The following is an 11,816-nucleotide window of genomic DNA, read 5'->3' on the forward strand; positions in this document are numbered from 1 at the left end:
TGTTAGCTACAGACGCTTCCGATATTGCTATGGGAGCGGTTTTGCAACAAGAAGTTAAAGGAATGTGGGAACCACTAGGTTTTTTTTCAAAGAAGTTCACACCCCAAGAGACAAGGTATAGTACGTATGACAGAGAATTAACAGCAATTTTTAAAGCAATCAAATATTTTAGACACATGTTAGAAGGACGTGACTTCACCATACAGACGGACCATAAACCACTGACTTACGTTTTTGCACAGAAATCTGATAAAGCCGCACCTAGACAATTACGTCAACTAGATTATATAGGACAGTTCACTACTAGGATAGTTCACATTTCGGGAGTAAATAATTCAGTGGCTGATGCTCTATCACGGCTGGACGTTGTCAGTATGCCAGTCGTGGTGAGTACACAAGAAATAGCCCAACAGCAGGAATTAGATACAGAGCTTACACGTATTCTGCAGGGTGGTTCTTCATTAGACTTGAAACAGCTTAAATTAGATGGTTCCGAAACTATAGTTTACTGTGATATATCCACCGACAATATCAGGCTTTATATACCAGCGGTGTTAAGAAGGCGCATCTTTGATACCGTCCACAATCTAGCGCATCCGAGTGGTAGAGCTACGAAGAGGATGATTGGCAGTAGATTTGTTTGGCCAAAAATGAATAGAGATGTAGTTCGATGGGCCAGAACTTGTATTAATTGCCAAAGAAGTAAGGTTGCCAGACATACTGTCAATGTTCCTCAAAAGATGGTTGTTCCAGAGGGTAGATTCGACCATGTACACTTAGACATTATAGGACCTCTGCCCATAGCGAAGGGTTATAAATACTGTGTTACGATGACAGACAGGTTTTCCCGGTGGCCTGAGGCTGTGCCAGTCAAAGATATTTCTGCGGAAATCGTCGCCTCAGAATTCTACGCCGCATGGGTGGCGAGGTTTGGAGCCCCGGCTACTATCACAACCGACAGGGGAGCTCAATTTGAAGCTCAACTATTTACTGCGTTAACGGTTCTTGTAGGGTGTAAAAGAATCCGCACCACTGCTTACCATCCAGCGTCGAATGGCATGATAGAGCGGTGGCATAGGTCCCTAAAAGCGGCAATAATGTGTCACGAGTCACGGGACTGGGTCGCGGTGCTTCCCACGGTGTTATTGGGACTGCGATGTAGTTTTAAAGAGGACATAGGTGCATCGGCAGCTGAATTATTGTATGGTGCACCCCTTAGATTACCTGGCGAATTTTTTATGAACGTTCAACCTCTTGACAGTTTTAATATTAGTAAATTCCGTGACGCCACGAGACAAGTACGACCAAAACCCACGGTGCATCACGCACGCAAATCGCACTTTGTATCCAAAGATTTATATTCGTGCAGTCATGTATTTGTGCGCGTTGACACTGTAAGAAGGCCCCTGGAACAGCCATACGAGGGCCCATTCCGTGTATGGCGGAGAATATCCGATCGCACCTTCCTTATAGAGTTACGAGGAAAGGAACAGGTCGTTTCGGTGGAACGGTTGAAACCAGCATTCATGGAAATATTGGAAGAGTCAACGCAACCCTTAAGGACCTATTCGAGGGTGTCGTCTGCTCTCCCTAACGGGTCGAGAGATTCGGAAGGGGGTAGTGTGGCGACTTCTGCTGATGGTCGACCGTCTCGCCGAAGCGTACACTTCCGATAAATTTACCGCAACATCTACTTCCGGGAAAAGCATCGTTTTCCCGTTCCGGATGGAAGTTTTTCCATTCTTGTGGGGACGTTTGAAGCGATAGCTTTGTGTTTGAGAAATCTTGTATTCCGTGCGTGGGTGTTTTCATCAGAGAATTGAAATGCGTTGTTGGGCGTTTTAAGCCGTGTCAAGTGCATTAGGACCAGTTAAATGTACATCGTAGTTACAAATTTATAACAATTGACAATTAATAAAATCCTATATGAAAAACGGTGGTGAGCTAGTTTTCCATCAAGTGATAAAGTAGGAACCCTAACTCCTAAGGAATCACTTATTCCTACAGCCTTTCTACTTAGACGCCACCTTATAACTACTAGCTGAACTAAATTTGTCACGTGACTTGCTCTGTAATATCCAGATAATGGCGGAACTCGTCTTTGGGAATGCTTTTACGGGAATCGGTTATTCGTCCTTATATGAGAAGATCTTGAGCTGAATAAGGGCTCATTCGAAAGAGGAAGGTTCAATGAAGGGGGCTCAACAAATCGTTTTAGTCACAAAACTCTTATAGTTACCTAAAATATACTTGGATTCAGTGGGCGTATTTTCTCGATTTTTCCTCTACTTTGGACACTCATATTATTAGATATCAACACAATCTCGTTAAACCATCGGTTGAGCCCCCTGCATTGGACCTTCCTTTTTCGAATGAGCCCTCACCCAACTCTAAGTGTTCTCATATAAGGACAAATAACCGATTCCCGTAAACCCATTAATAGGCCCATTTTTGCCGGTAATGTTACCTCGCTGCATTACCCGTGTCTAATAACTGAGGTAGCGCTGAAATCAGTTTTTGTTCGGCCTAATTTTCGACGAAACGTTGATTGTTTTACCGACGCGGAATTCGAAGTTCGGCCTCGACGCTCGCATCACCACTTTAGAAATAAGTTGCGACTATGAATATAGGCCTATAATTGTATTTATTTAGTTTTTGACTAAGTAAGAAAGAATTAATTAGTTGTTTACTTATCATATTCAGGGTTAGAAGGAAAAATATGGATCACTATGAAATATTATTTCAGTTGACAACAATTGATAAAAGTGACGATGGTATGGTTTCTTGTCATGTGTAAATAATTGTAATATTATGAAATTTTTAATAAAATTTTATGTTTTACAGAAGGAGCTAAAGATTTTAATACTAGATTGCAACAAATTTTACAAAAAGTACAACCGATGTTAACACAACATGACACAAAATTTATAACAAACAATATTAGGTAATATTATAAATGTTTTACAAATCAAGGTTAATCTATTTGTTGCTAAGATTGACGATAGTTGTTCTCTACAAAAGGATCACTATATACTAAGAGCAACTATAAGTGCCCAAAGCAAAGCGTTTATGTTTCAAAATAGCAAATATCAGATGGAACTAACATCTGATGAACAAGATTATTCTGTTTAACTATTCAGTTAAACTATTAGGTAACTTAACATAGAAAGGCTTATAAAAGTTAATATTTTCTGTATGTTTAGGTATCAATATGTATGGACACTTATTCATGAGTTACTAAATATAAAAGCATCCAATTCTGTAAATGATGAATCCTTATTTAGTGTTAAACAATTTAAAGCTTTAAAAGTTTCTATCGAATTGATAACTGCAATGGGAATTTTACCTGGACTTTTACCTGGTGTTGGAATCAATATGGCTAAATTATGTCCTAGAGTTACACAGCTACCTGAAGAAAAATTAACAGTTTCACATGTATGAAGAGTCTTACATTTATTAAACATGAAAAGAAGAAATCATAAGAATAGTGTGATTTTCTTCTTTCAGAAATATGAAAGACTACAATTCTCAATTCGTTCTCTCATGGAATTGTACAATGACCTTACGTTTCGTCCAGCAATACTTGCACAGATAGGTCCTCTACTGGCTGCGCTTCTACAAGTGTGTTATGCTCCATTGATGAAACCTAAAACATTTGAATCAAGCAAACAGAAAAATACAAATGAAACTGAATTCGAAATGACGGAAGAATTATATAATAAACTAAAAAACGATCAAGAATATTTCACTCGTTTGTTTAACAAATTTTTAAGCGAATGTCCGGTATCTACAAGTATGAGAGAATTGATGGTAATTCTCGGTGTGCCAGAAGCACCTGCCTGGCTTCGTTGTCGAACTCGTCAACATTTAATGCAGCTACTTATGCAACCTAATGGAGTTATTTCGCTTGTAGCTGCTGTTTGTGAAGATGTCTTGGATCTTGGAGAACATTGGAATAAACTGGATACTGTTTCCAGATTAATAGTTGTACCACCTCTAAAAAATTCAGATAAATATTACGAATCTATATGTTCACAAGTACTTTTTACATTTCATCTTCATAATTTTTTTTATATAGTTCACACATTTACTATATTTGTTTCAGTTACTGAACATTTTAACATCTACTCAGGTAAAACATGCAGCAGCAATAGCAATCTGTTGTATCACTGCACTTTATGAACATAATCGGGAGATTTTTGATAAAAATATTATGGATGTAATATGTGATCCACTGATCGTAAATGCAAATAGTGTACCAAAGAGTGAGAGCGAAGTAGAGAAATGTATAGAAAGTTTAACAAAATGTTTCATAACAATAGAAGCTAAATTACCTGTGAGATTTTTAATGAAAGTAGCGCTTCCATTATTTTGTTTGTATAACAATGTCAGGCAAAGTGCTTGCGTGTTGAAATATAAAATTAAACAACTTATATTACACCTTTTGCATGAAGACTCATTAAGAGATGATTTATTTGCTGACTTTCTTGGACACGGTTCAACAAAAGATTTTGGAAAGCATTTGGTATCAAAGTTTGGGCCAACAGGTGGAATTGAAATTACGGGAATAGATGAGACTCTTAAATACGAAGAATTTGCAGATACTTTATTGGATTTAACATCTACCACTAAACAATTATCAAATAAATTATTTCACTATTTATTAAAGTTTTTAGCACAGCTTATGCTATCGAAATACAGCAAGAAATCTGAGAAGTTACTACGAACAGAGGATGATGTAGTGGAAGAAATTGGGAAACAATTGGCTGCTGTAAAACTTTTATCGAACTTAGCTGATATATCTACTGTGCAAGAAACACAATTAGAACACCCACACGAATTATTTTGCTTTGTAGAAACATTATTTAATAGCTACATCAAACATACAAGTAATATGTCGAAAGAAAATGATTGTGAAATTTTATGTATGGGTTTGATGCTAATAAAACTGATCATAAATGAAAGAAAACAGGGGTTAGATTGGGAAATGTTTAAAAGTTTTGTAGAATCTTTAGAAAAATTTTCTCGTTCAAAGATTCCAAAACAGTTGGCGTCATTAACGAAGGAAGTAATTGAACTGATTAAGACTCAAGATCGATTGAAACAAAAACATTATCAAGATTTATCAGTGGATTATAAATCATCAGATAAGTTTGAAGAAGCGCTTAAGGACCTTACGGATTCACTCCTCCCTGTTCGTGCCCATGGACTTATAACTCTTACAAAATTGATAGAAAATGCGGACCCATGTACTATTAACAGAAGAGAAATTATTTTACAGCTATTTGAAGTTGGTAAAAGGAATCAGTTTTAAATCTAACTCTTCATCATCAACGTTATAATTGTGCTTCCTATTATTTTGTAGGAAAATTTGAAGCATGAAGATTCATTTATATATCTAACAGCAATTAATGGATTATGTACTTTTGCTGTTGCGTATCCACAGATTGTTATAGAAACATTGGTGCAGGAATACATCGATATGCCTCGACGTATCTCAATAGGAGAATTAACAGCAGAAACTAGAATGAAATTAGGAGAAATACTTGTAAAAGTAACGCGAGGTTTAGGTGCATAATCATTTATTTCTCTAATTCTTTTTCTGCACTAATTTTAATTGATTTATATGATTTGACAGGTGAGATGGTATCAGTCTATAAAAATCTTTTAATAAATGGATTCTTGTGCGCTACACGCGATCCAGATTCCTTAGTACGTTCTTCCAGTCTTTCTTGTTTAGGAGAATTGTGTAAAGTACTAGGTTTCCGACTGGGAGATACTGTTCTTGAGGTACGTTTAAACATTTCACAAAAAAATTTGAAAGTTATACTGTCAAGGGCCTGGTTCCTGATCACTTAAAAGTAATTATTATGATCTTAAAATTAAACAAATCCAAGAGTTTTTATTATTCCAGTGCAATAATTACAATAAAAAATGCAAAAAGAGTCATTTCTGAACACCTAAATTATTTTAAATTAAATAAAAAAAATAGTAAGTGGTTTTTTTAAAACCGTAAGTTTTTGGGAATTTTTTATTATAAATTTATGACATGGTTATTTATACACTAAATTAACCAAAAGTTCGACTCTGATAGACATTGGTGTAACTAGGTAAGAGCCATAGTGTACCTGCCCTCTCCCCAAAAATGTGGTCTAGCCTTCTTACCATTCTAAAATTTTCAACATTTTAAAATTTCAAAATCTTTAAATTCAAAAATTTTCAAATTTTCAAGAGACCAGAGTCCAGAGACCATCCCAGAAAAACATTTAAAGTATACCAATGCTGACCAGGAACAGGTTCCTTAACGGTACATACCGCCATGCATTTTTATTTAAAATGAAGTTATTAAATGAGTTAGATGCAGTATTACGCCATTTATTCGCATTTCATTTACTGGAATAAGTTAATAGATAGTAAATACAGTAAGCTAAAATAATACGTCTGGAATGATTATTGCCATGCCAACATTTATTTTCTATGTTTTATCAAATAGGACAGTTTTTTGATAAAACTGGTGGCCCAGCTACCATCCATATAATGGATGAGTTTAAAAATCAAATCAACTGATTTCAATAAGTTTGAATTTTATTTTGCGTGGAAATATTAATTTAATTTAACCTATCCTAACTTAATCCACTGATTAAGTGGATTAGGTCGCTTAATGGCAATTCAAAATTATTGAAATCAGTTAAGTTTGATTTTTAAATTAGGGTCTCACCCATTATATGAATGATAGCTGGGCTACGTGGTGCTATTGTCAGAAACAGTAGATAATTGAGGATCGATTGCTGACGCACACACGGCTACGGATGTGCACGTACAAGTGAAATTCAGTGTAGTAGTACTCACAGTTTTTCGCAAACATTTCCGAAATACAATGTCTTACGAGAGAAACTACCCGAGTGTAACACTCACTTATTAATGAAACATTGCCACTTAGTAGAGCTCGTTGAGCTGAACACGCCTATACCCCATTTTAGAGGCAGGCGGCTAATTGTTTAAAAGATATTAATTATTAAAGTTAGTTACTCCTTACATTGAGAAGTATGACAAACTCACACATACAAACGGTTAGCTCCGCGATAAAACGCTTCATTCGTAATCTAAAGGACCACGGTTCAAATCCATGGTTCCCAAATGCATTTCATTGCATTTATTAATAATTAATTACATACGCTGCAATTTTTAAAGAAGTTAAGTTGTGTTTTTTTATCCTTACCGCATTCGAAATTTACACGCGTTTATTTGTTATTACACACTCACACACAATTATTTTTTGCAACTTCAGTTTTGATCTGTTATATACAAATTTGCTGTACATACATAAATTTATAATCTTCTGCTCATTACTGTAAATACTTGTAAATATGAATTATAAATTGGCATGGTAGTATAAATGAATGTACCCTTTTTAAATAAATTGGACTTGTAAAAAAAATTGTGTGTGTGTGTAATAACAAATAAACGGGTGTAAATTTCGAACGCGGTAATGATGTTAATGTACGTACTGGATAGAAAACATAATTTAAATTCCTTTAAAATTGCAGCGTATATAATTAATTATTAATAAATGCAATGATTATAGCACAGCTGTAATAGTTATTTAAAAAGAGACAAATTACCTTTAAAAAAAAAAGAAAAAATAGTTTGGGATCAAGGACTTGAACCGTGGACACTTAGATTGTGAGTCATGTGTTTAACCGTGGAGCTAATTGTTTATATGTGTGAATTTGTTATACTTCTCAATGAAGGAGTAACTAACTTCAATCGTTAATATCTTTTAAACAATTAGCCGTCTGCCCCCAAAATGGGTTATAGGCGTGTTCAGCTCGACGAGCTCTACTAGGTGGCGAGTAGATCTCTTCGTTAGAGGAAAAAAGTTGCTTAAAATGTCAAATTTTGCAACATATTAAAAAATCGCTGAAATCGGGGGGGAGGGAGGGGGGTGAACCTTTTCTACAAGTTTACTGAAAAAAATTGCATAAAATATCAAATTTTACAATATGTTAAAAAATCATCGAACTTAGAGAAAGAGTGCCTTTTTTCTAGTTCACCGAATTTCAGAGTATCTGAATTTGAGAGTTTTGAAATTTTTAAATATTTGAATTTGTGGGGTTTAATCTAAATTTTTGTCGGAGGCCCACCCAAAGCTGTCTTAACAGCTCTATAGTCCCTGGGTAAAGCAACACATAGGGTCCTGTTTACTCATGGGAATAAAATTGCAAATGATCAATAAAATTAACATAATTAATGTAAACACAAATAATTAACACAAGCTTTTAAAGAATGTGACATAAGCCTTGAAAAACACAATTTTTTTTATGCGGAGTCGCTATAACCATGGGACCCCTGGCGATTGCTTAGCATGCCCATGCCTTAAAATACTTGGCCCACCTTAGTCCTTATCATGTTATACTAATAATAGAATATTCTATTATTTAAGTTTATGTAAGTCAAATTAGAAAATAAGGTTTAATTCAAAATTTTTTCCAGGTAATATACTGCATCACTTGCATTATAAAATCAGATAAAGCACCTGAATGTCGGCGAGCTGCAGTTATGACCAGTACTCTGTTACTTCGAGGTATTGGAAAGGATACATTAACTACCCTTGGGAAAGATTTGGTAGATCTGTATCGCGGGCTGAAATATCTACGAGATAATGATCAAGACCCTGTGCTGCGTTTGCATGCACAGTTGGCCTTGGAAGAATTAGATTGCATCGTACAAGACTTTTTGTTTTCACCTCCAAAACTTGAGAAAAAAATATTACTGTTAAATTCGTCATAATGAACAGTGATTGACTTGAAAAAATATTTCACAGTTAATTTTTTTTATAAAGATCATTTATATTCAGAATTTACTTTTTAACGTATAGTTTTGAAATTGTTGAATAGTATGAATTCAGATGCCTGATGAAATGTTAGCAATACCTTTCTTTTGGACCCTGCTTTTATTCGTATCAGTTCTGTTATGTTGCACTTTTTATAATTAATTTAACTTAATAAATATTTATCAAAATAATTAGCTATTTATCAGAATGGATGATAATTTATTATGAAAATGACTAATTTAAATGCATGTAAGAATAAATTAATTAACATTGAAATATTTGTTAGTTTCTTGAGAATTATTATAACAATATTATTGGGATTTAAAATGCTTTACAGTAATTTTCCATCTTAATGCTGTATCTAATGTATTATTATTATTTATGATACTTTCACCTAGTACTTTAGATTCATTTTTCAAAGCAAGTTGATTATGTTGGGAATTATTTTTAATTTGTTTAAGCTTTTGATTAGAATTTTCTCTATTCAATTGATTTGGGTCAATAAACTTTGTTAAACTTTTAAGGCTATGAAATATACCTTGATCGGATTGAATAAATGGTTCTTTATCATTGCCTTGAAATTCATTGAGATATGTATGTTGTCTTGAATAATAAATTTTCTGCTTATTTTTTGATTTAATTATAGATTTTGCATCTCCAAATTCTAAAAATGAATAAAAATGAATTATCAGCTTTTTAAAGCTAGCTGCTAATGTATAAAAGGGTTTAAACCTTTTTTTGTTAAAACAACTTCTGGAACACAAGTTTCAGGTTTAATCATTTTTTGTTTCTGACCTTTATTGTTAATTGGAGTAATTTGTTCAGTATTTCTAGCCAAAATACTTTTAGGTGTATGTATGTTTGAACAACAAGGATCTTTAATCCATTTTTCGCATTCTTTCAAGTCTGGATGTAAACTAGTCAAAGTATTTATTAGTTCGATTATCCTAGCATCGTAATTAGTAGATAATGTAAGTTTGTTGTTTATTTCATTTGATATAACTGTATTTGAATCAACCTTCATAGATTTATTAACAATTGCTACAGGTATTGTATTTTCATTTAAATCTTCAGAACAATATAATATTGATTGAGTTTCTGAAGTATTCATTTTTATTAATGGTTTCTCCACATCTTTAATAAAATTATCATTTCTAATTTCTGATGCATTTGTAAGTATTCCAGAAAAGATAAAAGGCACACGTTTAATAACAAGTTTTTCAACAATATAATCATAATTGTTAGAATTATAATTTGTAGTGCCTTCTTTAGATTTTCCTTTATATGTATTTTTAAAACAGCTGAAAAATAATTTATAACATTTTCTTTTAATGCTGCAGCTAGAACTTGCTTGTGAATTAGACACTGCACTTTCCTGCAAATTATTAGAAGTTTGTAACTGATCACTCATGTTTAAAATTTTTAAATGTGTTTAAAGTATGTATGCTTTCCCATAAAATAATAGTTAATTTTTATCGTTCAAATGAATCGAGAAAAAAAGGTTTGAATCTCAAAGCATTGAAATTGTACCATAATGATCACATTATAACTTTCAATGTAATATGCAAGTTTGGTAATAACAGTGGCTATAATTTACAACCAAAATTTGATATCTAGTTTTCTATTGTTATTCTCTTTTAATTCTTGTTATAAAAAATTATAGAAATTCTAACAATTTGTATTTCAAGTAAATACATTTAAATTTGGTATCAACAATTATTTAATATGTAAAATGTAAATAATAAGTTTTCAACTTGACAATTTCAAAACTAATTTACCGGCAAAGATTTGTTATATATATATATAAATATTATTTTTCTGGATAGATGGAGCATTTATAGCTTTGAGAATGTTTGTATACGCGCAGGAATGACAAGTATGGTTAAGTAAAATAAGGAAAAAGAAGTGAATTAAATTCATTTTAATTGTAATAAATCTGAGAGATAAAACGGTTTTGTAAATACTTGTAGAAATAATTAAAATGGCAGCAATAAAGACAAATCCATCAAGTTCACCTTCTGTTGAATTAAGTTCATATCGTGATCAACATTTTAAGGTTAATTGAACAGTATAATCACATCTCTTTTTTTAGTGTTTTAAATCTCCACATAACATTTTAATATTAGCAAATTTTTGTTGTGTTTATAACAATGTATGTATATTTTGCTATTATAATATCTCTTTTGTAAGTATAACACATTACATTGTTTTTAGGGTTCAAGGGCTGAACAGGACAGGCTATTGAGAAATTCTACAACTTTATATGTTGGAAATCTCTCTTTTTATACTACAGAAGAACAAATATATGAACTATTTTCCAAATGTGGTGATATTAGGAGAATTATAATGGGCTTAGATAAATATAAAAAGACTCCTTGTGGTTTTTGTTTTGTGGAATATTATCAAAGAGGCGATGCTGAAAATTGTATGCGATATATTAATGGAACGCGTTTGGATGACAGGATTATTAGAACAGATTGGGACGCTGGTTTTATTGAAGGCAGACAGTATGGAAGAGGAAAAACTGGAGGACAAGTATATGACATTATTTTTATCATTAAGGTTGCTAGTGTTATGTTACAATCAAATTTATTAATACAATTGTATTGTAGGTAAGGGACGAGTATAGATCAGACTTTGATAGTGGACGGGGTGGTTATGGTAAGATAATACAACAGAAAGTTACGCCTCTTTCGGATGGAGCATTTGGACGCTGAGATTTTGTAAATGTGACTACTTTTCTATATACAGTTTTGTATGTATAAGAAAATCATTAGAGTATCTAATTACTCGCATTTAAGGATAATTAATATAATATTTCAATTAATAATTTTTACAGTTGTGTATATAGTATAAGTAAGAATAAATAAATTGACAGAATTAGTTATTTAATATTTGTTTTAATAATTATCACTTCATACTAATCATTATTTATTTTTTTTTTTGCAAAAAGAAACCATGTTAAACAGAAAGTTTAACACAT

The 11,816-nt window shown here is 32.9% G+C and overlaps 3 protein-coding genes across 4 annotated transcripts; 2 read left to right on the forward strand and 1 right to left on the reverse strand.

Moving 5' to 3' along the window:
• Positions 1–2,538: 2,538 nt before the first annotated feature.
• LOC114880701 (transport and Golgi organization protein 6 homolog) lies at positions 2,539–9,109 on the forward strand. The gene is made up of 8 exons (XM_029196985.2): positions 2,539–2,774; positions 2,845–2,944; positions 3,204–3,435; positions 3,508–4,038; positions 4,106–5,290; positions 5,366–5,570; positions 5,639–5,790; positions 8,494–9,109. Exons 1-8 carry the CDS (start codon positions 2,720–2,722, stop codon positions 8,788–8,790), a joined length of 2,757 nt encoding a protein of 918 aa, XP_029052818.2. The 5' UTR covers positions 2,539–2,719; the 3' UTR covers positions 8,791–9,109.
• A 12-nt stretch (positions 9,110–9,121) lies between these two features.
• On the reverse strand, positions 9,122–10,566 carry LOC114880699. 2 transcript variants are annotated; one of them, XM_029196982.2, is made up of 2 exons: positions 9,629–10,566; positions 9,122–9,497 (listed from the first exon to the last, which is right to left on the reverse strand). In XM_029196982.2, exons 1-2 carry the CDS (start codon positions 10,242–10,244, stop codon positions 9,145–9,147), a joined length of 969 nt encoding a protein of 322 aa, XP_029052815.1. In that variant the 5' UTR covers positions 10,245–10,566; the 3' UTR covers positions 9,122–9,144. The 2 variants fall into 2 exon arrangements, with proteins under 2 accessions (XP_029052815.1, XP_029052814.1); XM_029196981.2 differs by having other exon boundaries at positions 9,566–10,566.
• A 118-nt stretch (positions 10,567–10,684) lies between these two features.
• On the forward strand, positions 10,685–11,725 carry LOC114880698 (nuclear cap-binding protein subunit 2). Its single transcript, XM_029196979.2, has 3 exons — positions 10,685–10,889; positions 11,048–11,368; positions 11,446–11,725. The coding sequence occupies exons 1-3, from the start codon at positions 10,815–10,817 to the stop codon at positions 11,548–11,550; spliced, it is 501 nt and encodes a 166-aa protein (XP_029052812.1). The 5' UTR covers positions 10,685–10,814; the 3' UTR covers positions 11,551–11,725.
• The last annotated feature ends 91 nt before the right edge of the window (positions 11,726–11,816 follow it).

This window comes from Osmia bicornis, chromosome 5, assembly GCF_907164935.1.
Source record: "Osmia bicornis bicornis chromosome 5, iOsmBic2.1, whole genome shotgun sequence".
Classification (NCBI taxonomy): domain Eukaryota; kingdom Metazoa; phylum Arthropoda; class Insecta; order Hymenoptera; family Megachilidae; genus Osmia; species Osmia bicornis.

Excerpts from the sequence above, each read along its gene's own strand:
- LOC114880701 (XM_029196985.2), top strand. The coding sequence starts at position 2,720 with ATGGATCACTATGAAATATTATTTCAGTTGACAACAATTGATAAAAGT. Across the intron at positions 3,436-3,507 it reads AAAAATTAACAGTTTCACAT|AAATATGAAAGACTACAATT; the intron begins GTATGAAGAGTC and ends TTCTTCTTTCAG. Across the intron at positions 4,039-4,105 it reads ACGAATCTATATGTTCACAA|TTACTGAACATTTTAACATC; the intron begins GTACTTTTTACA and ends TATTTGTTTCAG.
- LOC114880699 (XM_029196981.2), bottom strand. The coding sequence starts at position 10,244 with ATGAGTGATCAGTTACAAACTTCTAATAATTTGCAGGAAAGTGCAGTG. Across the intron at positions 9,498-9,565 it reads AGTTGTTTTAACAAAAAAAG|AATTTGGAGATGCAAAATCT; the intron begins GTTTAAACCCTT and ends ATTCATTTTTAG.
- LOC114880698 (XM_029196979.2), top strand. The coding sequence starts at position 10,815 with ATGGCAGCAATAAAGACAAATCCATCAAGTTCACCTTCTGTTGAATTA. Across the intron at positions 10,890-11,047 it reads ATCGTGATCAACATTTTAAG|GGTTCAAGGGCTGAACAGGA; the intron begins GTTAATTGAACA and ends CATTGTTTTTAG. Across the intron at positions 11,369-11,445 it reads GAGGAAAAACTGGAGGACAA|GTAAGGGACGAGTATAGATC; the intron begins GTATATGACATT and ends ATTGTATTGTAG.